Source organism: Peromyscus leucopus, chromosome 8a (assembly GCF_004664715.2).
Source record: "Peromyscus leucopus breed LL Stock chromosome 8a, UCI_PerLeu_2.1, whole genome shotgun sequence".
NCBI lineage: Eukaryota > Metazoa > Chordata > Mammalia > Rodentia > Cricetidae > Peromyscus > Peromyscus leucopus.
In genome coordinates, this window is record NC_051085.1 from 25,525,111 (window position 1) to 25,548,547 (window position 23,437).

A 23,437-nucleotide genomic window follows, 5' to 3' on the forward strand; every position below is an offset into this window, starting at 1 on the left:
CCCTCCTCTTTCTCGCCAACTGGACTCCTGGAGCTCTACAATAATTCTTGCACCTAAGGCTCACGGATCATTGTAGAAGGGAATGGGAAAGCATTGTAAGAGCCAGAGGAAGATGAAGTTTACCATGAGATTACGTCTCCTAGAAATGTCACAAAGACTCCAATCATGGAGTTTCACAAACATGAGTGTCTAAACAAGACTTGGAACAATGACGCCAATGGACATCTTAACATGGAAAGAGGGGAGCTTGCAGGATCTCATCTCCAGACAAAGAAGCAGAAAATGTGGAGAGTGAGAGAAAAGACCTTCCTTGGGGAAGAGTCTCCCAATGGGTTATCTAATACCAAAAGCCCTAAGATCATACATACACAGATGACATTATGTGGACTGAGCAGTTTGTATTTATGCATTAGGAGTGTGTGTGTGTGTGTGTGTAAAATAATAATTAATAACAAAAACACAGGACATGAATTTGAAAGGAGAATTCAAGGAGCTGGGGCGAAGAAAGGGAAAGAAGAAAAATGATGTAGCTAAATTACCATTTTAAAAATAAAAAAAATTAAAAAGTTTTTGTTTTCTTTGTTACTACAGTTTCCAGGGCGGATGTATTATCTATCTGTCCTCTTACTGTTTTTTATTAGATGTATTGTATATTCATAGATTGTTGTTCTGCTTGCTGCTGTTAAATTTGATTTTGTTTTTGTTGAGAGAATCTTACTCAGTAGCCCATATTTGCTGGGTACAAACCAAATAGACCCAGTTGGCCTTGAAGTTATGGTGATCTTCCTGCCTCTACTTCCCAAGTGTTGAAATTATGACTAAATACTACCATACCAGGCTAAGCTATTGGATGTTTTAAAATATTAGTTCTATATAATCCAAACTCATTTTTTCTTTTCTCCAAGATTTGGTTCTTTGTGTAGCCCTGGTTGTCCTGGAACTCTCTCTGCAGACCAGTATGGCCTCAAACTCAGAGATCTGCCTGCTACTGCCTCCCGAATGCTGGGATTAAAGGTGTGCACCACCCCCATGTGGCTTCTATATTACCTATACTTAATGTTTTTCTGAATTGGATTATCAGTTCTCTAAGAATTACTCTTTTTCTAGTTTCTCACAAATACTTTATTGCAGTATTATGATTCAAGTTGAACTTTTTTTAATACTAAAAGAAGAATTTTATTGAAAATAAGTCAAAATATCAACTTTATCCTAATGAATTATACTTCTAAGTCTGTGGTTATAGAAACCCATAGCTTCATAAAGAATAAGAACAATGTCCTTTCATTTATGTGAAAATGCTGACACTATGCACATTATATGCTAACTCAACATTATAAAAGAGATTATCAACAATATGAATCAAGTTCGAGCAGGTTATCTGAACTGAGGAGGTTGATTGCATCCATTATTAAAAACCATAATTCACCAATCTGTAGTTTCATAACAGCCTCTGATTATTTAAGGTCAATTTGGAAAAGTTTCCAATCAACTAGTCTAAGCCACTAGCCCTTTCCTATTCTGCCATTTAATTAGTGTTTAAATATGTTTATGGCATAAGAATGAACCTCTCTGGAGCACATTTGTCTTCTCCAAATCCCAGTGATTTTGGTTAAAAACAAAGCAATGGCACAAAAGTGTATCTAAGTTTGGGTCTGTCCCATAGGTTTTGGTGATGGCTTGGACAGTTTGGGCTATAATGCCATCCTTTGTCTCAACTTTGCCATGTATGTGAATTATCTCTTTTCAGGAAGTGCTGGTGACAGAGCAAAGTCATCTCACAAAACAAGTTAACTCCAAAGAGTGAAAATGCTGGAGTTATCTCTACGTATTGACTGCAAGAATATGCAGCTAGAATTCAATGTTGACTAGTAGGGACTTTCTCGGCCACTCACTATCTACCCATGTCTGATCAGTAAGTAGACCACAAGAATAGACTTATGGATTCTGTTAAGGCTGCTGAAGAAATGAACAATCCACATGCAAACAGTGTTCTCTCGAATATTAAAGCAAGTGCAGAGCTGGGGAGAAAGTGAGCAAGACCCTCTGAAGTTCAGGGCCTTTCCTCTTTCATGAGTAATACATGGGTGTATATGTGTTGAAACTCTACTCATGAGGAGCCCTGTACACTCATAGGATTTAAGAAAAAGAAAAACATGAGACAAAGAATATTCCTGGGATATAGTGGTTATTGGGGTAACCGACATAAAACTTGAAGAGTGATTTAAATAATAAGAAATGAAAAATTAGCAATAACCCTTGTTACCTTTAAGCTTAAATTTTATAATTAATATTCAGAGTTCTTATGTTCAGTTGCAATTAATATTTCAATACATCCAACTGAAGTCAGAGAGGTTCACACTGGCAAAACATTCTTGTGCTGATAAGTAGCACTCATTTGTGTGAAGTTTAAAGGAATTTTAATCTTTTATCATAATGAATACATACAGAATCAAAGTAGTAAGAGATTTCCTTTAGAGTTTCTGTTTGAATACATTAAACCATTTAATTCTTGTTAAGACACTAGACTACTACCTTCATACTGGAGACCATCAGAATTGCAGCACACAGTCCTAAGAACTGCAGTGACCAAGCTGAAGAAACTGTCTTCCTAGTTATGCATATAAACAGCCATGTGGATGAAGAGATCATACATTCTCACTTATTCCAGTGGAAAACTCATTCAGACAAAACTTACATTAAACTTAATATACATTAGTCTATAAATTCCATTTCTAATTAACTATAGACTCACATGGAATCTCAGCTTTGGAAAGTTTTGGTAAAATATCAGGTGACCTATAAATTCACATTTCAAGAAACAAAGAAATAACCCCACCTGCAAATGGAATCATCACACACACATGCTCTGATACTTTTCTGAATTGCAGGCACTGCTGTAACCAGTTTGATTAAATATTAAAGCAAAAACATGCACCTCAAATTTAAATTCAATTACCAATTCAACAAATATTTGTTGTACATAATAAGACTTTCATCTTGTACTTGTTCTTGGAATATAGTGATATATGAGACTATCAAATCATAGAATTAAACTTGACTAAGTATTTAAGTTAAAAATACACATGAATACATATTGTCTATCAAAATTTAATGATAAAAGACCACTGGAAACTAGAATGTCTTACAGCAGAGACATCTGGAACTCTAGAGAATCACCCCCTCCATTTTTTCCCAGCCAAGTTGACTTATAGATGAAGGACATTAGGAGAGTTGGATCCCACTTTCTCAGTACTTCTAGCTGAGGGTATGGAGGTGAAGATGAAGGCAGCGTATGAGGAATGCAGAACACAGGATGTGTCCATACGAATGCTACACAGGATACAACAGAGTCTTTCCTATCTTTCTGGTCAGCCCAACCATTTCTAGCTGTCCTCTCGTTGACACTATCTGAGAAGTGAAATGTTTTTTGTTTCGCTGAGAATCAGGGGCAGCTTTCCACCTGCCGCAGATTCACCTATGGACTCAGCATTGTTTCTACCCATGCTCATATAGTTCTCATTACTTTGTTATCTCATGCCCATATAGTTCTCATTGTTACCTTTGGAAAAAAAATCAAGAAATCTACTCTTGAGCCCATAGTGTATGTATGTGTGTGTATATTATGTATATACACATATATAAAACAACAAAGCCCACACATCTCAAAAATATAGTACAGTGAAGCACACATATCTCAGGTATTTGGTTTAATCAGTCTTTAATGAAAGTGTACACTTGTTTAACTAGCCAGTCCTTTACTTGAAGCTTTCTTCACAGGCAGTGTGGTTATATCATTTTGACCCTTAAGCAGGTCATCTAATGCCTTGACTGAAAAATTTTATTTTCATACTGAAAAATTTTAGACAAAAAGGCAACCATATTTGTATGATGTTAGTTTAGAATGTACTCAGATAATAAGGCCACGTTACTTTAGTAAGTGTGGTTTTTTTTATAGGTAGAAAAATGTCAAAATTCAGAGTAAGAAATGGATTAGACCTAGTTAGGAATATTAAAACATGAAAAACTTTAATTTTACAATCAAGAAATTCCTATTTCCAATTTAAGTCTACTTTAGAATTTATGGTTCTTTTCCCATCATAACTGCATACAATGATTTATGTGGTTCAAAAGCAAGGAAAAACATGTTGATGTAGGGACTTACCACAGTATTTTTCTAGATTTTAAATGGTAATGGAAAACAGAGGCTCCTCCGTGAGCCTCTAAGGAAGTCCGTTAGAGAGGACAATGCTGCACTTTATACCTGACGTGAGAAGACACCTGGTAACATGTATAATATCTACAATATGCTAGGGCTCATTCAAACACAATTAGTGTATAATAGCCCCTTTCTCTGTGGCGAGTACATTCCAACAACCCCAGGAGATGACTAAAGGCACAGATAATATCAATTTCTGCAGCTACTTCTTCTCCCACATGTATATACCTACGATAAAGTTTAATATAAATTGGATATGAGATTACCAACTATAAAGGAAATAGAACAATTACAGGAATATACTATAACAGCTGTCACCATTAACTCTTGCACTTGGAAGCTACTATTAAAGAAAAGTAGGGTTTCTTGAACACAAGCACAGCAATACAGCCACAGGTCATCTGCTAGTCAAGGTGGTTACTAAGTTACTTGACAGGTGGGTAGTATATTCCCCAAGAATGCTGTGGACAAAGGGGGTCTGGGGTCCAGGTAGAGCAAGAGTGAATACTTTCATTAGGCTACTGCCAGTGACCTGCCCAACTGAATATTTATGAATTTTTTATTTCTCGAATTTTCCATTTAATATTTTCAGGCTATGACTAGCCACAGATCATTTAAATCATGGGAGAAAAATCTCAGATGAGGAAGAAGTGTTCTCTACGTTCCCTGAATCCTCAAAATAACAGGGGGATATGCACTTTGTTACTCTCCTTTGGTGAATGGAGCTATTGTAATTTGCCCGAAGCTATCAGGCAAGATCAAGATCTAACCTCAGACAGACTAAGGGCAGACTCCTTCTCATACTTAGGATGCCACTCTGTCAACCAGAGATCCTGAGCGCCCCAGGATGAAATCACGAGAACAAGGGAACTAACCACAGACGGAAGGAAGCCTTCTTAGCACCCTCTGGGCTGCGCACAAATGCTCCATGTCACATGCTTCAATCGAATTCCATGATCTATAAACCTCCCCGGAGCATACATTCCAGATAATATTTGTCATCATGCTTTTATTGGTATCCAAAAGGGGACATGGTGGCCCCAAAACACTTGATGCAAAACCAAGTAAAAGAGAAGAAAATCCTACGTTACAATTACTGTAGCTCTTTTTTCCTTTTATTTATTTTTCCTGTCTAAAGAACTTTCTAGCAGCCTGATAAGAAAACCTTTTAAATTCTTAGTGTCTGCTTTAAATCTAGAAAAGCAGAGGTGACACATAGCTAAATGTCTTCCACAGCTAACTTCTAGAAGTTTCGACTTTAACTCCTGATTTACAAGCCAAACCCTAAAATGAAAAACAAAAACAAAAGACCTGTTTACACATTAGATGCCTCTGCATATATTGTTCTTCTCTTTCACTGGAGTTGTTTACTTATTTTTTTAACTATCATGAGGAATCTTAGTATCTGAATGGAATCAGTAGGGTTTTTTTCCCCATCTGTGAAGTTTCTTTATTAGTCCCATGAGTCAAGGGGAAACTCTTTATTGCCTGCACAAATCAAGAGAAAAACAAATGCTAATTGAGCAGATTGATAGATGGAGGAAAAGATGAAAGGAGAGATGCCAACATCAACAGAATATGGTTATTCATCGTCACCCCTGTGAATCAGCTACGCTCACAAATGTGCATCAAATACTAGCTATGGCAACAACGCTCCCAGAGGAACCAACCTCTGTGGAGGCTCAAGCAGGCATGGAGACAGCTCTTCCTTCTCTGCTAGAATAGACGAAGCAGTGGCCTCTTGCTTGTTGGGCCATTCAGTTTTTAAACGAAGGACAATACACACAGAGGCATCGGAGCCTCCTCCCCATGCGAAACGCCAAATACCCATTTAAAGATGACAATACACGCTTTCTTATCAAACCGGCTAACTAAGTCATGGCAGCCAGGGTCAGCAGGCAGTGTTCTGGTTGCCAGCCTTCACAGGCATAATTTCCCAGCATTAGTTGAATCAAAAAGAAAAATTAAAACGTCTTCCTTCGAGTGATGAAGTCGTGGAGCTGTTCGCCCACACCAGGGCTCATGTATTGTTGAATTAGCTTTGTTCCTTTTAAATCAGAACCAAATACAAATGAAGTGATCACCTGACTGTGTAGACTCATCAGAACTGAGCATGTTTGATCTGTCTATCACACAAAGGAATGGAGGGTTTGAAGTAAGTGACTTGTACTTTGAACTGTTAGGGCTGAGTTTTTCTAAATAGGCTGATGGGCAGCATAAGCCCTTTCAGGCACTAAATGCAGGGATAAGCCCTGCTAACGTTTCTAAATCCATCTTCTTATCACAACAAGATTCCTCTAGTTCAGCGCTAGTGATGGAATGTAGGACTCTCATTTTGTCTTAAAGACACCCAAGTGAGTCAGAGAACTTGTCTGGGGTTTAACTGGGTGCCAGTGCAAATACCCTGTAATAGAAACACCACATCTAATTGGCCTGAAGCAGGGAACAGAACTCTTTCATTTTGGAAAGGAATAGAGAATGGAGCTAAAAATAAAAACAAAAGAAAGCAAAAAAAGCAAGCCAAATCTCTTACCTTTTGTAGCAATTCGTACACACTGGGTTTTAGTTTCCTGGTAGAGTGAAATCAAAAGGAAATGATCAATGTATAGACAATGTTTTCTATTCCGTAAACTATTATTATAACTATTATGAAGACACACTTAGGGTTAAACAATAAGATGATGACTAGAGCATTATAATAATAATAAGGGCATTTCTTTCTCACCATATAGCCTTAGATAATATTTCAAAAACTTTAGGAAAGTTCCTAGTAATTTCTAAAGATATGTATATCTGTTTCACTTTGTAATAAAGCAAGCAGGTATGGCAGAGACAAGTTGTATGACCTATTTGCATTTTTTTTGTTGCTGCTTAAGCTATTAGAAAGATCTATGTATCTGTAAGGCTAATATAAATCAGAACCAAATACGAATTTAATTTCTTCAGATAGCTACAGATGTTGAACAAACCTGAACATTATATACTCTCACTTGGATCTTGGCAAGACTAAACAGCTAAGCGATAGTTGTTAAGAAATATCATCAAGATATCACATAGCAGTTTAAATGCAATTTACCTGTTTTTTTTTCCTTCCTTTAAATTCAGCTGTCAGCAACTAAATGTTTTCCAACACAGGTTTGTTTTTTTCTCTACCTCTTCTTACCAAGGTAGATAGAGAAAATAGAAACAGCAGGAATTATTAATCCTGTGTGGTACAAAGAGACACAAGGCCCACAAGCTGTCTTGGGCTCTGGTCTCCTTCTCAGACACCTACTTCAGTCATTGTCTATCTCTGCCTGCCTTTGCTTGCTTGCTTCCTTCCCTTCCTCCCCCTCCACCCTCTTCCTTCCTCCCTGACCAAGTCTTGTTACATAGTTCTCCTCCATGAGTTTTCCCTTGGTCTCCCTAGAGATAATGGAGATAGGATTACAGGTATCTAGCCCTGCAGTTCTGTGTATCTTTGAATATTCAATACTTAGGTGTCAAAGCCAGTAAGAAAAACAGGCTAGTGTGTCCACATCACTGTGACTAACACCACTACGATCAACACAGCCAGTGTGCCCTGCAGACACTCCTACCACGTGTCCCAAACCCTACAGGACAAAGGCCTTAGAATGGTGTGTTTCTTTGGTCACTGCCACCTGGGCTGTTGCTTAGGGGACACTGAACAACATAGCTTATGAAGAGATCTGGGTATACTATAGCTGGACAGGGTCTAGCACACAGGCCCCTTCCTTCTGCCTCCGGGTATGGACAGACTGTTGTCCACAGGATCCTAATAAACTGCTTTTGTGCAATCCTGGATCTGTCTAATGTTGTACTCTCAGTTCCAGCCTTCTACTTGCATTAGCCAGGGCTCACATACCACAAACACGAGTTTTTCTGAAAAAGAGGCTGTCTTCAAGAAGCATTTATAACTCTATCTTCAGTGGTTTTATGGATTGATAAATAATAAACCAAATTTATATAATTTCCTCCCAAGCATTTACTTTGAAAGTATGTCACATACAGAACTGGAAGCAGAAACGTGCATTTCTGTTTCATCACTGTGGCCGACCTTCAGAGTAGGCTGCAAGAGACTCCCAGGGGCCAGTGTAAGACCCTAAGGAGTTCTGATCTCCTAAAAACAGTCATTGCTGATTCTTGGTAGGCATTACCAGCCTCTGCTAGTGTGGAGGCTCATCAATGTTAAAACTCTTTGTGAATGACACAAAATGTATTGCAGATACTCTAAATTTGTGGTTCTCAACCTTCCCAATGCTGCGGCCCTTTAATATAGTTCCTCATGTTGTGGTGACCCCCAACCATAAAATTATTTTCATTGCTCCTTCATAACTGTAATTTTGCTACTGTTATGAATCATAGTGTAAATATCTGTGTTTTCTGACAGTCTTAGGTGGCCCCTGTGAAAAGGGTCATTCGATGCCCAAAGGGTTCTTGAACCACAGGTTGAAAACCACTGTTGAACTTTGGTCAAATAGCGGTGTAGATGAAGAATGTCAGAGAAAGTCCCCTGTAAATTCATGCATTCATGCACGCCTGCCACACATTAGAGAGGTTAACAAGAGTTGATTTGGAAACTATTAGAGAGGTTAACAAGAGTTGATTTGGAAACTATCACCTCTTTGAAGATGAAAAGTCAAACTAGAACTGTCTCCTACCTGTGTGCTATTTGTGTTTGGGGCGCATGGGGGGGGGGGGTCAAGGGGGGGAGTGTTTAACTTTTATCGTGTCTCTGTTATGAACAACCTAATTAGACAAGTCCTTCTGAAGATGTGTGTGGTATGGTTTGTATCGATGGTTTGTTAATCTTGAATGTCATTTTGATGGGATTTATCACCATGGAAACAAACCTTTGGGCATGTTTGTGAGGTATTATCTATAAATTAATTGAAGCAGAAAGACCTACCCTAAATATAGATCTCTTTACCTGATGGGCTGAGGATCCCATATTAGAGAAAATGGATGGATAGATAGATAGATGATAGATAGATAGATAGATAGATAGATAGATGATAGATAGATAGATAGATAGATAGATAGATAGATAGATAGATAGATGGGGGGTGTTGGGGAAAACACCAGGGTTCTTTCCTCTCTGCTTCCTGAATAAGGACCCATATGACCAGACACTTTCTCCTCTTGCGGCCATGCCTGGCACTTCATGGACTTAACTCTGAACTGTGAATGGAAATAAACCCTTTATCTCTTCAATTGCTTCTTCCAGGTAATTTTGTCACTGCAAGTAAAATAACTAAGACAAGTTGGTATGGACTCTAAAGAATCGAGTTACAGAGGGGGAGAATGAGAAGGGTGGAGCATCTTCAACTATGGCTAGTCTCTGCAAGGAGACTGTATTTAATGGGTCTCTGGCATTTATCTTCACCATATACTAGACAACGACCATACTGGTAGGCAGAAAAAATACAGCTTGCCTGTAAAGGCAGTATTCATATTGCCATGGCCCCTGAAGAAATACAAATTGGTTGTCTCCCAATTACACTGTCCTAAGAGCTAATGTGACTCATACAATTGGTTGTCCCATATTTCATATCACCTCCCAGATGCCACCCATTCTACAAAACCAAACCATTTCTCACGTAAGCTCCGAGTCCATCAAAAAATGCCAGTGTTCAACTGGATTCGAAACTGTTAAAAGTTCCCCCTTCTCAACGTGTTTTGCTACCCAACCCGCCTTTGTCCAAAATAGAAATAAATAAATAAAAACAACGTAAGTCGCAGGAAAGAAAGTCTTTCAGAGGGAAACAGCAGGACGGCAAAAGGCTAGGCTGTTTCTCTCCACGTGCCCTGCTGTGCTTTCCTCTTCAATATTCATTTGGGATCAGCAGTAGTGCTCAAAAAACAACTGTGTCCAAAATAGCAAAGGGAGGGGCATCCGCGGACCGGGCCAGGCAACTTCGGTAATGGCTCAGCACCCAGCCTTCGCAGGCAGCCTTCCCTTCAGCTTCTGTCAGCTGGACCGCAGGCGTCCCATTACTTTGTAATCAGAGGCTTGTTACTTGTTATTTACTATTTGGCTTGTACCCCCTGACAAGCTTAGAAGGGTTTATTAGCCCGCTGTGGAATGTGTATTCTGTTTATCCTGAAGTAAATTTAATCTTTTGAAGGGGCCACTCCTGAGCCGGTGAGGCAAAACAATGGCGGGGAATTTTCGGGGGATGGAGTCCCCGTGGTGGCAGCATACCCACCTTTTCCAATCACTTTGCTCACCCTTGCACTGTGGGCATTCCTGAAGAAGGAGCGAGTTGCAGCAGTTACTAGGAAACAGGGATCCTGTGAAATGCTGCTGGCTTGCAGCCTCAGCCCTTCAGTGAGCGTGCACGTTGCTGGTCACAGAAGAGACGCTACACATCCATTTTCTTTCCCTGCCCCCCGCCCCCCCATTTCTTTGACAAAGGCCACTGGGTGTTTATAAAACACAGCTGTAGTTTTACTTAAGATCAAGGGAAAAATCAAATCTCAACACAATCTCACCTTCTCCACACTGCTCATCGCTTGGAAATAGATGTTGTATCCTTTGCGGGGAGCCAGAGGAGGGTTCCAAAAGCCTTTATAGGTCCTGTTGTCCCCCACAGTGAAGGGAGCAGGCTCGGGAAGATTCCCAGGCGGGAGTTCTGCCGCAAAGTAATAGGGCGCACCCCCACTCAGGGCGTTCTGGTATGTGACGGGCACCTGGTAGCACTCCATGGCCCCGGCTTCTCGCTTGGTCCGATGTGGGTGCAGCTGCTCCACAACAATTTGGTAAGCACTTTGGGGAAAGGAAAGAAACGTTTGCACTTAGACATCCAACGCATTAAGACTTTGGGAAAAGGGACAAAGGGTTCAGAGTGGGCAGGCCGAGTCTCAGTGTATGGAACCGGCATTCAGCCTCTTTCCCATAAAATAATTTCTCGTGTGCTCTCCTGCCCTCGATGCCGAGTTCCTTACCAAGGAATTAAGAAAACAAAACAAAACAACAACAACAACAAAATCACCATAAAGTTCACACTTTTGAAGACTGAAAACTAAGCCCCTCTTATAAGGACCCTGGCACTAACCAGAGTCATATCCTAGATTAAATTCTTTGTCTCCTATTTTCAAGTAGAAAAAGTTAACATTTTTTTTTTTTTCTGTGAAATGACATCACGGAAGGCCCAGCTCCAAGGCACACCAGAATGATGGCCTCCAGGACACTCTGGAAGCTGTTGTAGGCAGTTGTCACAGGCTTGGGGGCTCCACGCACTGACAGGCTTCTCCACCTCCTGACCCGGCCTCCATCTCCACTGCCTCACAGCTATGCAGATCCAAAGTACAAGTGACATGCAACAAGGCGGGCACAGATGGACAGAAATCTGTCCCTACAACAGAAATAGACTGCTTCCTTCTTCTGGGCTTGTTAATAATGAAATGTTACAAATTGGAGAGACAGATGGCATTTGGCCTATTAAAACTCCAACCTGAACCACGAGTCCTTTTCTTTAAACACCTCAGAACTTTTCTACAATTGCTGTTATTTTATAGGGGTGATGAAAGAAGGAAAACCCTGCAAATTTGGAATAAAGATCTCTGAATCACTAATTATTCTTTGTCAAGTTCTCGAACTCGTATGTCAATAATATCCTTCCTTTGTGGAAAATGTCTCATGTAAAAAAAATTAGGTTAAGAATATCTATGAAACTTGCCATTATTATAATATGTTACTATTAATGTAACTAATTAATATATTACATGTACTCTTAATGTACAAATAATTAACGTATTTTAGAATTGCTGAGAACTGAAAGAAGTGAATTGTGGTGGTTTGTTTAAACTCCATAGGAATAAGTTGTGGGTGGGGCTCTATGTAAAATCTTGAGACCTTTGGGTAATTGTGCTCCATCTCGGCCTTCCAGAGGAGTAAGACAGCCAGTATTCAACAGATCTGTAGTAGGGAGGAAGACTGTTTTTTGTTAAGTGTCTTCCAGAGAGACTAAGAGAGAAAACCAAGCTTGCATGTAGGAAAATAACAAAAAAAAAATTCAGGATCTAGAGAGAAATTCCAATTTAAATATAAGCTGTTATACCTAGAAGCAAGAGACCCCAGAACCTCAAAGAAAGAATTAATTTAGTTTACCACTACAGTTTTATTTTCCTCCTAAATATTGAAGTTCCCTTTATTTTTCATCAAAATATTGCTAAAGTGTTAAAAGGTCGGTACCTATTTTTTTTCTTGTTTGAGAGGGGGCGTAGATCATCATATGAATGAATGGCAGAAACTGAGATTTGATCAAGTAACCAAGGCCCAAGTCTCTGTTATTTCAGACTGTAGACACTGAACCGTTCTCTACACTTCCGCCAAGTTGGGTCACCAAGCTTGAAGGAAGGCTCCCAATTGGATGCCTGCTCTCTGCCTCATCTAGGGAGCGACATTTGTCAATTGGAAATTCAGAAAACAGCAAGCAGAGCCCCCCAGACACAAGGAGGGAAAGAGCAAAGTTGACATATGCTTGCTAAGTAGACCTAGCCCTAATTTTATTTGGAATTTATCATCCATATTTATATGTTAGATGCTTCTATACCCTGTGTATAAATCCACACACACACACACACACACACACACACACACACACACACACACACACAGTAATAGATGTATCATATTCCCCAGACAAATCTAACCTTATGCTCTCACCCCAATGAGCAATAATCACAATTCAATTATCTATCTTGGTTTATCACCTAAACTAATCCTTGAAAACAAAATTCTTAATTTATCCCATACATCTCAAAAAAATCTAGTATACATTATATATCCCAACTCACTTCATTAAACTGACATATTTAACATTTCATTTTCATGTTTTCCCATTTCAGTTAAATATAGGAAATATGCAAGACAGCCTGTAGCTCTCCGGTTTTATTTGGAGCAAAGCAAACTGTTACTGGGAGAGAGAAGGGAAGAAAAAAAGGTAGAGTCTGCCTTTTAGAGACCTTGAGTGTGGGTCCATCTGAGGTAAAAATCAACAGCTTGGATCAAGCCTTAAGATTTGGCATATCCCATTTAAAAAGAAAGTTTAGAGTAGGGATGATTTTTTAAGATGTATAAAATGGGGACATTTCCCACTTATGCATGGGAATACTTTATTAACATGGTCTTTAACTTTAGTGCATCTTTTATTTACTGGCAAGGATTATCCAAGAAATGAAGCCTAGCTTTGTTACTGAGATACTAGGGGAACTAGACCCGGATTCCTATTAACGTTTCTGTGTGTCTTCCTTTCTTCCTTCGTGTGCTATGGACCAAATGTCCAGAATCCCTCTCCACAGTTCACACGTGTCATTTTTTCCACCATGTGTTGCCGTATTTGGAGATGGGGAGTCTAGGAAAGCAATCGGGCTTAGATGAGCGGGTTCAACAAATATTGACCTTGCCATCTTGGCCTTCCCTGTCTTTGGAGCTATGAAAAGCAAATGCATGTTCTTTGAGCCACCTAGGGTTTTGTTACGACAGCAAAGGACTGGTTATATAAATGGTTTTTCTTCAGAAAGCTTGCCTCCATGATTACTATTGCTGTTATTATTACGTTACTATTTGTGCGATGACGGAAATGAGATGAGAAGTTAGAGGAGACAACTGAATCTCATCCCACCTCCGTTCATTCCACTGTCCACCCTGCCAAGAGAAGAATCTTCACTGCCTTGGACTCAGCTCTGTGTCTGAGTAGTTTTCCAGCTCAGCAGCACTTACTCTATCAGCCCATCGAGGAGCCATTTACTTTTCTATTTAAGTATGGTTTCAAATGGGATAATGGGCACTTAACTAGGCATTTGTAGTATGAACAAATCACTTTTGTTTTGTCTGGTGATGTCTTTACTTAGAATATATCCAAAGCATGTTTTTTTTTTTTTTTTTGTCCCACAGAAAATGGCCTCAGAAGTTCTCAATGCGGTTTGAAAAATGAAGATATTCCTAATTAGCTTTCTTCCTAGGAATTTGCATCTGTTTATTCCTTCACTGACTTCATTCAACAGTGAAGCATTGGGCAGTTCCATATAGGCACTGAAGATACTGAGGTGAAAAAATACCCCATTCTCACCAGTTTTCTATTTGCTTCTCTGGTTTTGACATTACCAAAATTCTTTCTGTTGTGGAAATGCTTTGTAGCCCTTAAAAGTATGATACACAGACACACAGACAGACAGACAGACAGACAGACACACACACACACACACACACACACACACACACACACACACACACAACCATCTTTAAAACCCCTCCACTTACAAACTGTAATTTTCCTTGGTTGGTGTCTACAAGAAAGCAACTCACAAGGGCATTTCTCAGTCACCTTAACTCAGCGTCACACCTCTTTTTCCTCCTTACACTTAAACCAAGCTAAGTTGATTTCACAATTTCTCTTCTATGACATAACTAGAAATACCTTTCTGGTTCATACCGGTGTTTGTTGTTTGTTTGTTTCTGACAGCACATTAGAAAACGCAAGCATATTTCCAGGAAACGACACTGGTTAAAGTCTCCAGCGGCACTCTACGATTATTAATGGAGAGCACAGTCTTCAGGCAGCTCCCTGAGGCTAAATCCTTGTACACCCTTCCTGTATCCGGGCACACAGAAGGCCTGTGTATTATCTCTGCTGAATTGACTGCAACTGTGGTGAATTCTCAAAAAGTGTTTGCATACAGCAAAAAGGGCTACTGAAGCAACTAAATATGGTTACAATGAGAAACACCATAGACGTTCAGACAGAACTCCAAACAGCTGATGACAAAGGGGAAATTTTCCTTCTCTGTTCAGTTTGAGAAGGTGTGCCTCGAACACATATCCCACTTTAAAAAAAAAAAAAGAAGAAGAAGAATCTATTTTTGTCCTTGCTCACTTCTTATTCATCAATTCAAATTAATTAAGGACAGAGAATAAGAGAAATCAAATTAGGTCTGAATTGACTGTTGGGCCTATGCTTTTTAATGTTTTTAAATTATTGAATGGAATTTAACTCTAGTTAAACATTAGTGGAGCTGAGGGCTCTTGTAATTCAAAATATCCCATAATATTTTAATATGTTTGTTCATTGGCCAACCTTCCTTATTCATTAAAGGATGGTATTTTTCTCTCTGCATGAAGACTCCCAGCTGGCATTAACTAAGTCCTCACTTCTTGTAGTCTTTCCTCATCTTTTAGCATGCCATTTCTTTCCTTTCTTTTCCTTCATTTTATAAGTCAGACTCTATACTTTATACTGTGATTAAGATTCTACGGAATGCTTGACCTTCATCTTCTCTCTTGCTCGCACAATTTTTCAAGATGTGTTATTCATTCGAAGCTTTGACCAGTGTTACGTGCACACCATACACACTGTCCAGGGTTTCCTCAAAAATTTTCACAGAGTTAAGATCCTTCTGTCAAGAATAATTTTCTTACTGCTTCCCTCCCTGGTATAGTCTTCTTGATCCAATGCATATGTACTTTGAGGTGAAGGAAATAGATGTAAAAGTCATAATATACTAATTCTCTATAAAGATACAGTCATTAATTTACTGATACCATTCATCATGCCACAACCTCATTGGTCATAACCCTCAGGACTAGCCTCAGAAATTCTGGGGCTAAAACAGGACTACAGAATGAAATGTATTGCTTGCATGATGGACATGGTACATTATGAACACAAGGTGGTTATACTGTCAAAAATAGTGCATCTGATATGTCTCTTCCTTATTAGATTATGAGCTCATGAAAGACAAAAGTTATCCCATTTTTAACTCTAGTGTCCACATAGGAATATGTGTGTGTGTGTGTGTGTGTGTATAGATATAAAAACAAATTCACAATTTGTAAAGAAGGAATAAGTATTCTGAAGAAAGACGAAGCAGGGGCTGGAAGTTGGCTCAGTGGTTAAGATACTGGATGCTCTAGCTGAGGACTTGAGTTTGATTGCCAGCACCCACCAAGGCAGCTTCCAACAATCTATAACTCCGATTCCCGGGAATTTGATGTATAATTGAGTTGGATGCTCACCCTTATATTCAGAAAACAACAAAGAAAGATTATGTCCATGTATGTCTGGTTAGAATTCAAGTCAGTTAATAAACTTCTTTCTCTTTCACACAAGATGCATGAAAAAAAGCCATTCTTCTTACAAAATCCTTCTATGGAGTATATTCATTTTAGAGAAAGTGATATGTATTTATGATGAGGGTCAATGTTTTCAAATGGTACAATTATCTTTTAAATCAATATATTATGGGTACTGACACTGAATTTTCCATATTAGTTCTAAGAGGCCATAGTTTTTCCCTCTGTTTTGAAAAGATTATCTACAGGAATTGGGCTTCTGTTCTTTTGCAATAATAAGTGTGACATTTTCTGGTCTATGCTGAGACTCTGTATTGCTCCTTAGTGTATCGGCGCTATCATGATGAAAGTAAATCATTTTTCTACATTAAAAAAAAAAAAAGAATTCAAGTCAGTTTGTCACGATGGTGAGTAAGACAACCAAAAAGTACTTGCTATCTTTAAATATATGGGGTGAGACACACTGTCTGTCAATGGATGAAAAATGGCAGCACTAATGCTCAGCTGTGCATATGCTGTGATGAACCAGACTATCAGCATACATGGTTGGCATGGATCACTTCTATATTCTGATCTGTGATTCTGCTCTACTCTCTCTTAAGACACAGACAATTTCTTAATTTAAAAAAATTCTTGTTCTCACTGTAGTTCATGACTACATCCTAATTTCTTCACTAGAAATATATGATGCTTTGATCTAGAATTAGATTATTACCCCCCCCCAAAAAAATCATACTAGAATGGGTTCTTGACTACCGAAAATAGAGAATTTGGGCTTGGAAAACTTTGTAATAATAAAATATACATCTATTTATAATACCTTACCACAAACTCAGCATCAACACAAAGGAAATCCCTATGTTTATAATATTCTGCTGTTTAGACAACAATTAAGAGAAATTACTTTGAGTCATGGCAATGATTGTCAAGTGTCAAAAAGGACATCTGAAGTTCTCGGGAAGGCAGGCATCAAGTTTACATCTTTTGGATGATTATAAAAGGTTAAAAAAAATGTTGAAGATCCACATTTGCCACGACTGAGTTACCCACATCGTTCATTAACAGCCCAGGAAGCTTGGTGCACAATGGGAGGCCGGAGAGGCTGTTCATGCTGAGCATATCATTTAGGTTGTTTGTAAACTGAAAAGTTTGTTATTTTTTTTCCCTAGGTACCATGATCTCTCAGAAATAAGATTCCATGAAAATACTGAGAAGGCAGGCAAAATCTACAAACTAACAATGCTTTTTGGAAAAGAGATACATTTTTGATTTATTGTAACAAACTGAAAATACTAACCATTCTTCAATAACCTTGAAAACCAGAACTGCTGTTTTCCAGTAACCCACTCTTCTCTGTGCTGTGTACCTTTAAGATGTGGCTCTGCCTCCCTTCCTTCTAAGGGTCACACACTCTCTCTTTCCAGGCCTAGTGTGAGGCACATAGTGGTGCTTTCATTTCCATTGCTACTGCGTTATTATGGCCCAAGAACACTTTGCACTGGGACCATTCCAGCCTCAGCTCACTCTCTAAGTTTGTACCAGAGTGAGCCTTCCTTGTAAAGCCACCTTCAGTTTCCAAGATGATACTAAACACTCTTACTCCCTGGCCTCTGTTAATTCAGATTCAGCGGCTGTCAGTTTGCCTACTCCAAAGTCGATGACCTGAACTACTTGATGTCCTAGATAGAACATCACATGTCCTATCATTTGCTTTGCCATCTCTTGAAATGCCCACCACTCCTTCCTTCTCAAAGTGAACCTTGGCTGGCCTCATTTCTTCCCCTCCTTAAAATGCCAGCTGTAATTCTGAACTTTCTCTCTGAGGTCATTGCCTTCTAAGCGGGGCATCTGTCACACCCCACACAGGCATACATTGATAAATATTCCAGATACCCAGATTAATTCCTGGTGTGCAGAGATTGCTATGGAATCTGTAAATTTATGGGAACCATTTGTAATTTTAGTTTTATAAATAAGACTATGCTAAGATAAATGTATAAACTGAATATCGAGGATTTCTTAGTTACTGTAAGAGAAGACTTAGAATGGGTGCTGGACATTAAGAAGACCAGGAAAAAGAATATCCACCTGTACTAGAGTTGGGACAAATGGACAGTGAAATGCAAACCAACAGAGGCTAACTGCATTCAAAAAAAGGGGAAATGGACCATTCAGGATTAATGGCAGAGGACAAGTGAGATGCCTTCAGGTTTAGCTAGAGGTTAAGAGAGTTGGCATTCTGGGGAAGACACTGACCAGAATGGCAGCAAAATTTATACCACAGAGGGTAACTAAGCCTGAAGAAATTGAGCAGAAAGTAAAGCAGTTTAAGAAAAGTTGAAAGGCATGATGGGATCCAAGAAAAGATTTGTAGAACCAGACCATACTCTCCATGCTAGGAAATCTGATGCCCTCAAATGAGACCATCACTTTAAAGACATTAGGACACTGGACTAGACCCCCTCATGATCAGGCCCCAGTGTCTGTTTGGATGGTTGGACGGAGGAACATGGTCAGAGGAGAAGAAGATGCCACCTGACTTAAGGCTTCCAAAAGCAAGGGAATCAAAGTTCAAGGTCAGCGAATGCGAAAGCGCTGCCTGACTATGTAAGTTTAGCCCTGACTATTGGCTCCACCTGTGGACGCACTGTGCAAATGCAGCGAAATAAAGATGCCCTTGACTGGATTATACTGTTCTCCCCTTTTAGCAACACTCACCAACTTTGCCAAATGTTCATGTTAACTCATTTCTTACTCTAGCAGTCTACTTTCGTGTTTGTGCACACGGAGTGTGTGTGCGTGGCGTCTATGCAAGCGCGCACCCACATACATGCATGTGGAGGCCAGAGTGGTTGCTGAGTGTCTTCACCTCTTGCTCTCTACCTTACTTCTTGAGATAGGGTCCCTCACTGATCCTGAAGCTTGTCATTCCAGCTTTGCTCTTGCTCAGTGAGCTCCTGGCATGGGTCTTTCTCTAAACCCCGATGCTGGGATTGTCCGAAAACGTGCTCATACATGACTTTCATAGGGTTTGTTGGCCAATTTTTCAAGCTCATTTCCTCTTGTACAGCAGGCAGTCTTACCTCCTGAGCAAATTCTCCGGCCCCTCAACTTGTTTTCTGTGCATTATTCATCTATACTGTATAATTTGGAGTTTCTAACCACTGGGTTCAGTTCTAGGAAAGGTCAAATGTGTTGCCAACAAACACAATGAAGGACATTTCCATGTCAAGGAAATATAAATGACTATTAAGGATTATTTTTGTCTAGTTACTGGTCTAGACTATATGAATTCTTAGTAGTTAGAAATCATGTATACATAAAGGCAATCAGAACAGAGGAAGACATTTAATCATACACATAGAAAACACACAGAATTCCTGAACACTGTCTATGAGCTCAGGATCTACAAAATGGAATAACCTTTGATACCCTAAGAAACCGGGGAGGAGCTATTGTTATGTGTTATGTTATGGTCAGTGTATCTTTTTCTTTTTTTTTTTTTTTTTAACAATTCTAAGCATGGTGATAGGTACTTAATGGTCAAAATTTGCAGAAAATTTTGACTAAGTAAACCAAGAGTCAGTCACATAAGTCATGTGGCACAGTAGTACAATAACATTGATAATAATAATACATGAAGTAAAGCTCAATTCATCCAACATTTTTTAAATATCTAAAATATTTTTTGAGATTTTTATTTATTCAGGATTATTTGTTTGAATGTATGTCTGTGTACCACATATGTATCACATGCCTGTGGATGCCAGAGAAGGCATCCAATTCACTGGGGGTAGAGTTATGGACATTTGTGAGCCAACAAATGGGTGCTGGGAATTGAACCAGTTTCCTCTGGAAGTGCAGCCAGTTCTCTAACTGCTAAGCTTCTTTCCAAACCTTGACAAACTCGAAAAGACAAACACAAGGTCCTGGAACCCACTTGAAAGTCAAGAACAGATTGAACGCCTATGAATTAAATGGCACAGGTAGGGGACATGCAAATGGCCACGATTACTTGTCAGTAGGGAAGTATGCCAAGTCCAAGTGCACATGGCATTGTCTCTTCCTTGTCACATCTGCGATCATCATGACTCACCAATCACTGATTCACAAACAGCACTGTACAATGACTGAATTTTCAAGTAGCTGATGTTTCAGGAGCATTCATGGTACAACCAACCTTAGCCACCTCTCTTGTTCCATAATGTGGTAATTCGCTGAGTTTTAGCCAGATGGGAATCAGAAATTTTCTTTGTGACTCATGTTCTTATATCAACATATTTTTAATTATAAAAAAAAGCATTTGTACAACTCTGATGACAAAAGACATCAGTTATATCAGGTCAAGTGTATTTGTTTTACATACAGAACAGAGATTAATCTGCTTTTTAAAGAATTTATAAACAGTACAACATAACTCAATTCTGCTGTCTGTAGTCTGATTTTATACCTATCTATTTTCTTATCAATATTAATAACAAAATGACCACATATCTATTCGTTTCAAACAGAAGCTTATTGAAGTCTTGAAGATTCATCTAATTATACTTCTTCAAATTTTTAAAAGCTGAAGTAATGTGACCTAATTCCTAAAAAGGACATGGATCAGAATTTTTTTTTTAAAGATTAGCAGTAATAGGTAATAGGAGAGATTTTAATATTAAAAAGGTGAAGGAACTAGTAAGCTGAACTTTAATATTTATCATGGACTTTCTGATAATTTCAGAACTGAAAGGCCACCGAGGCTGCATTTGCTATTACTCTTCTGATCATATTCCCTCGGAGCTCCTTATTGATTCAGTTACTCCCATGAAATTAATCATAACAGATATACAGAGGTGGACAAGAGTTGCTTCCTCACTCTGTTCGACAAATATCTTCAGCCCTTTTACAGTACAGATGCCAACACAGGAAGTGAAATGGGGATGAAGGAAGAGGAAAGAAAGTACAATAGCCTCCCACAGCACAGAGAAGCCTTTAGAATTCTGCTCTTAACTCGATGTCTGTTTATCATCTTTCTTCAAATTAAAAAAAAAAAAAACAGATAAACAAAAAAAAGGAAGAAAATCAAAGCATTCCTGACATCAATTGTGAAATGAAGAGCTTTCAGAAAGGAGCCGAGTTCTTTGGTGCTAAGCAACTGTAGGAAGACATTTTCCCCCTGGCCGCATTTTCTCTTAACTGTGCCTCTACTTACCTGATTGGGGCACCTTTGGCTTGTGCGGGTCTCAATAATACTGTGATTGTGGTGGCGGTTTCATTCAGAGAGGCATCAACTCCTTCATAGTCAGGTAAAGTCGGAGCTGAAAAAAGACCAATGAAATGAAAAAAAAAAAATTCAATCGATTCATAGCAATATATCATAGGTTGCTATGAATAAATGATCTGACCCTTAAAGGAAAATCAATTTAGTTCCTAATTAACTGCAGTGAACCTTATTTTATAGCATGACAGTGAACCTTAATCCTGGGTAGAAGAAGCTGGAAAGGCAAGGTTGTTGGATTTTAAAAAGCTGCCTGGGGACTTGTACCCATCATATATTCCAAACACTTTGTATACACCCACTGATTTCAGCTTCCCAAGGTCTTTAAGCCACCAAGAAAGAGGCAGGACAAAGGGACAAGGAGAGTCACACATGAGACCTAGCTATGTGTGTAGAAGGGAGGTAATGGACTGCCTAGTGGCCATGGCCATTCATGCTTGACAGCTGAAAGAATGGACCAATATTCTTTGGACAACTTTCATGTGACCACAAGGGAAATAGACTATTTAGCTGTGGTGAATTGGAAAGCAAATCCTAGTTTGTGGTTACTAAGAACTAGCATATTAATTGGCAAATAGTTAAAAACATAAATTGTCAACACGTTGGATAATGTTCATGTTCTCGGTGTTTGCCAACCTTGAGATAGAAGAAATTTCAACTGGCTTTTACCATGTAGAAGGATGTTTAAGGGTTTAATCTACACTGAAACATGTAGATTATCAGTTAACCTTAACAAGTCAGGTCATACTTAAAAAAGAAAACAACAAAACTTCATCCACTCATGAAATGTTTGCTAAATGCAAAGCATATGCAAAGTTTTATGAGCTGTGATAAAGACATGAAGACAAAACACAGTCCTTGACAGGGAACCAAAAGTAAGAATTAGCCTTTTATGAAGCCAAGCTGTACAAACAGAAAATATACATACAGAAAACTCTCACATAATCAAAAGATACAGACAGCTACTTTTGCAAAAAGTGGCAAACTATTATATAAATTAAATATTCTGTTATTTTGTTTGTAGGGGTGTTTTGCCTGGATGTTTGTTTGTGCACCACACACATTCCTGGTGCCTGTGGATGTCAGGAGATAGCATCAGATCCACCGGAATTGGAGTTAGATGGTTATGGGATGCCCTGTGGGTGTTGGGAATCAGAACCACGTCCATAGGAAGAGCAGCTAGTGCTGTTAACAACTGAATCATCTCTCCAGCACCCTCCATTAATACTTTAAATGCTGGGAAGTACAGCAACTAGACCAAAGGGGTAGACAGCCATACATTATCTTAAAACTTATGCAGTTTCACACTAACCAGTTCTTCCCGAAGCACAGCAACAGGAACTAAGCTTTTAAAGTTCAAGAAAATGTTCACTGTTTTTAGGTTGCAACAGTAAAATTGGAGTTAAATAATTCAGAGGGAAAAAAAGCTAGACTGGTGTTTTGGTCTGTAATTAGAAATTTTCTGTTCAACATCATGTTGAATAGGGTGTCTAAAACTTGAAAATGTGTGTGTGCGCGCGCGCGCGCACGTGTGTGTATTTATATATCAGAAATACATAGTTGTCCAGTGTCTTCTGTTTTATAAGATTATGTAAATTTTACATCAATTTCTATAGAGCAATTCAAATGTTGCTAAACCTAGAAGGGAGGAAGTTTGTCATGACATTCACTGTCTTATTTTCTAACAAAGTGATTTAATAAATATTTTAAATTGATGATTTCCATTAGGAAGAAAAATGGCAGCTTAATATATTATCATTTCTTAATGGATGATATTTTACAAACTCAATTTTACTAGAATACTAATATAAATCAAATCATATACAAATTAATATATTGGAATTTCTTTTATTCATGACATAAATTCTTTTTTTTTTTGGTT

The 23,437-nt window shown here is 38.8% G+C and overlaps 1 protein-coding gene across 17 annotated transcripts in view; it reads right to left on the reverse strand.

The window, feature by feature from the left end:
- Positions 1–23,437, reverse strand: part of Ptprk (protein tyrosine phosphatase receptor type K) — a 539,557-nt gene that overhangs the window by 88,961 nt on the left and 427,159 nt on the right. For all 17 annotated transcript variants that reach the window (XM_028877352.2, XM_028877357.2, XM_028877354.2 and 14 more), the window contains exons 11-13: positions 21,490–21,595; positions 10,712–10,985; positions 6,750–6,786 (exon numbers count right to left, since the gene is read on the reverse strand). In XM_028877352.2, coding sequence (XP_028733185.1) covers positions 6,750–6,786; positions 10,712–10,985; positions 21,490–21,595 — 417 coding nt within the window. The remainder of the gene's footprint in view (positions 1–6,749; positions 6,787–10,711; positions 10,986–21,489; positions 21,596–23,437) is intronic.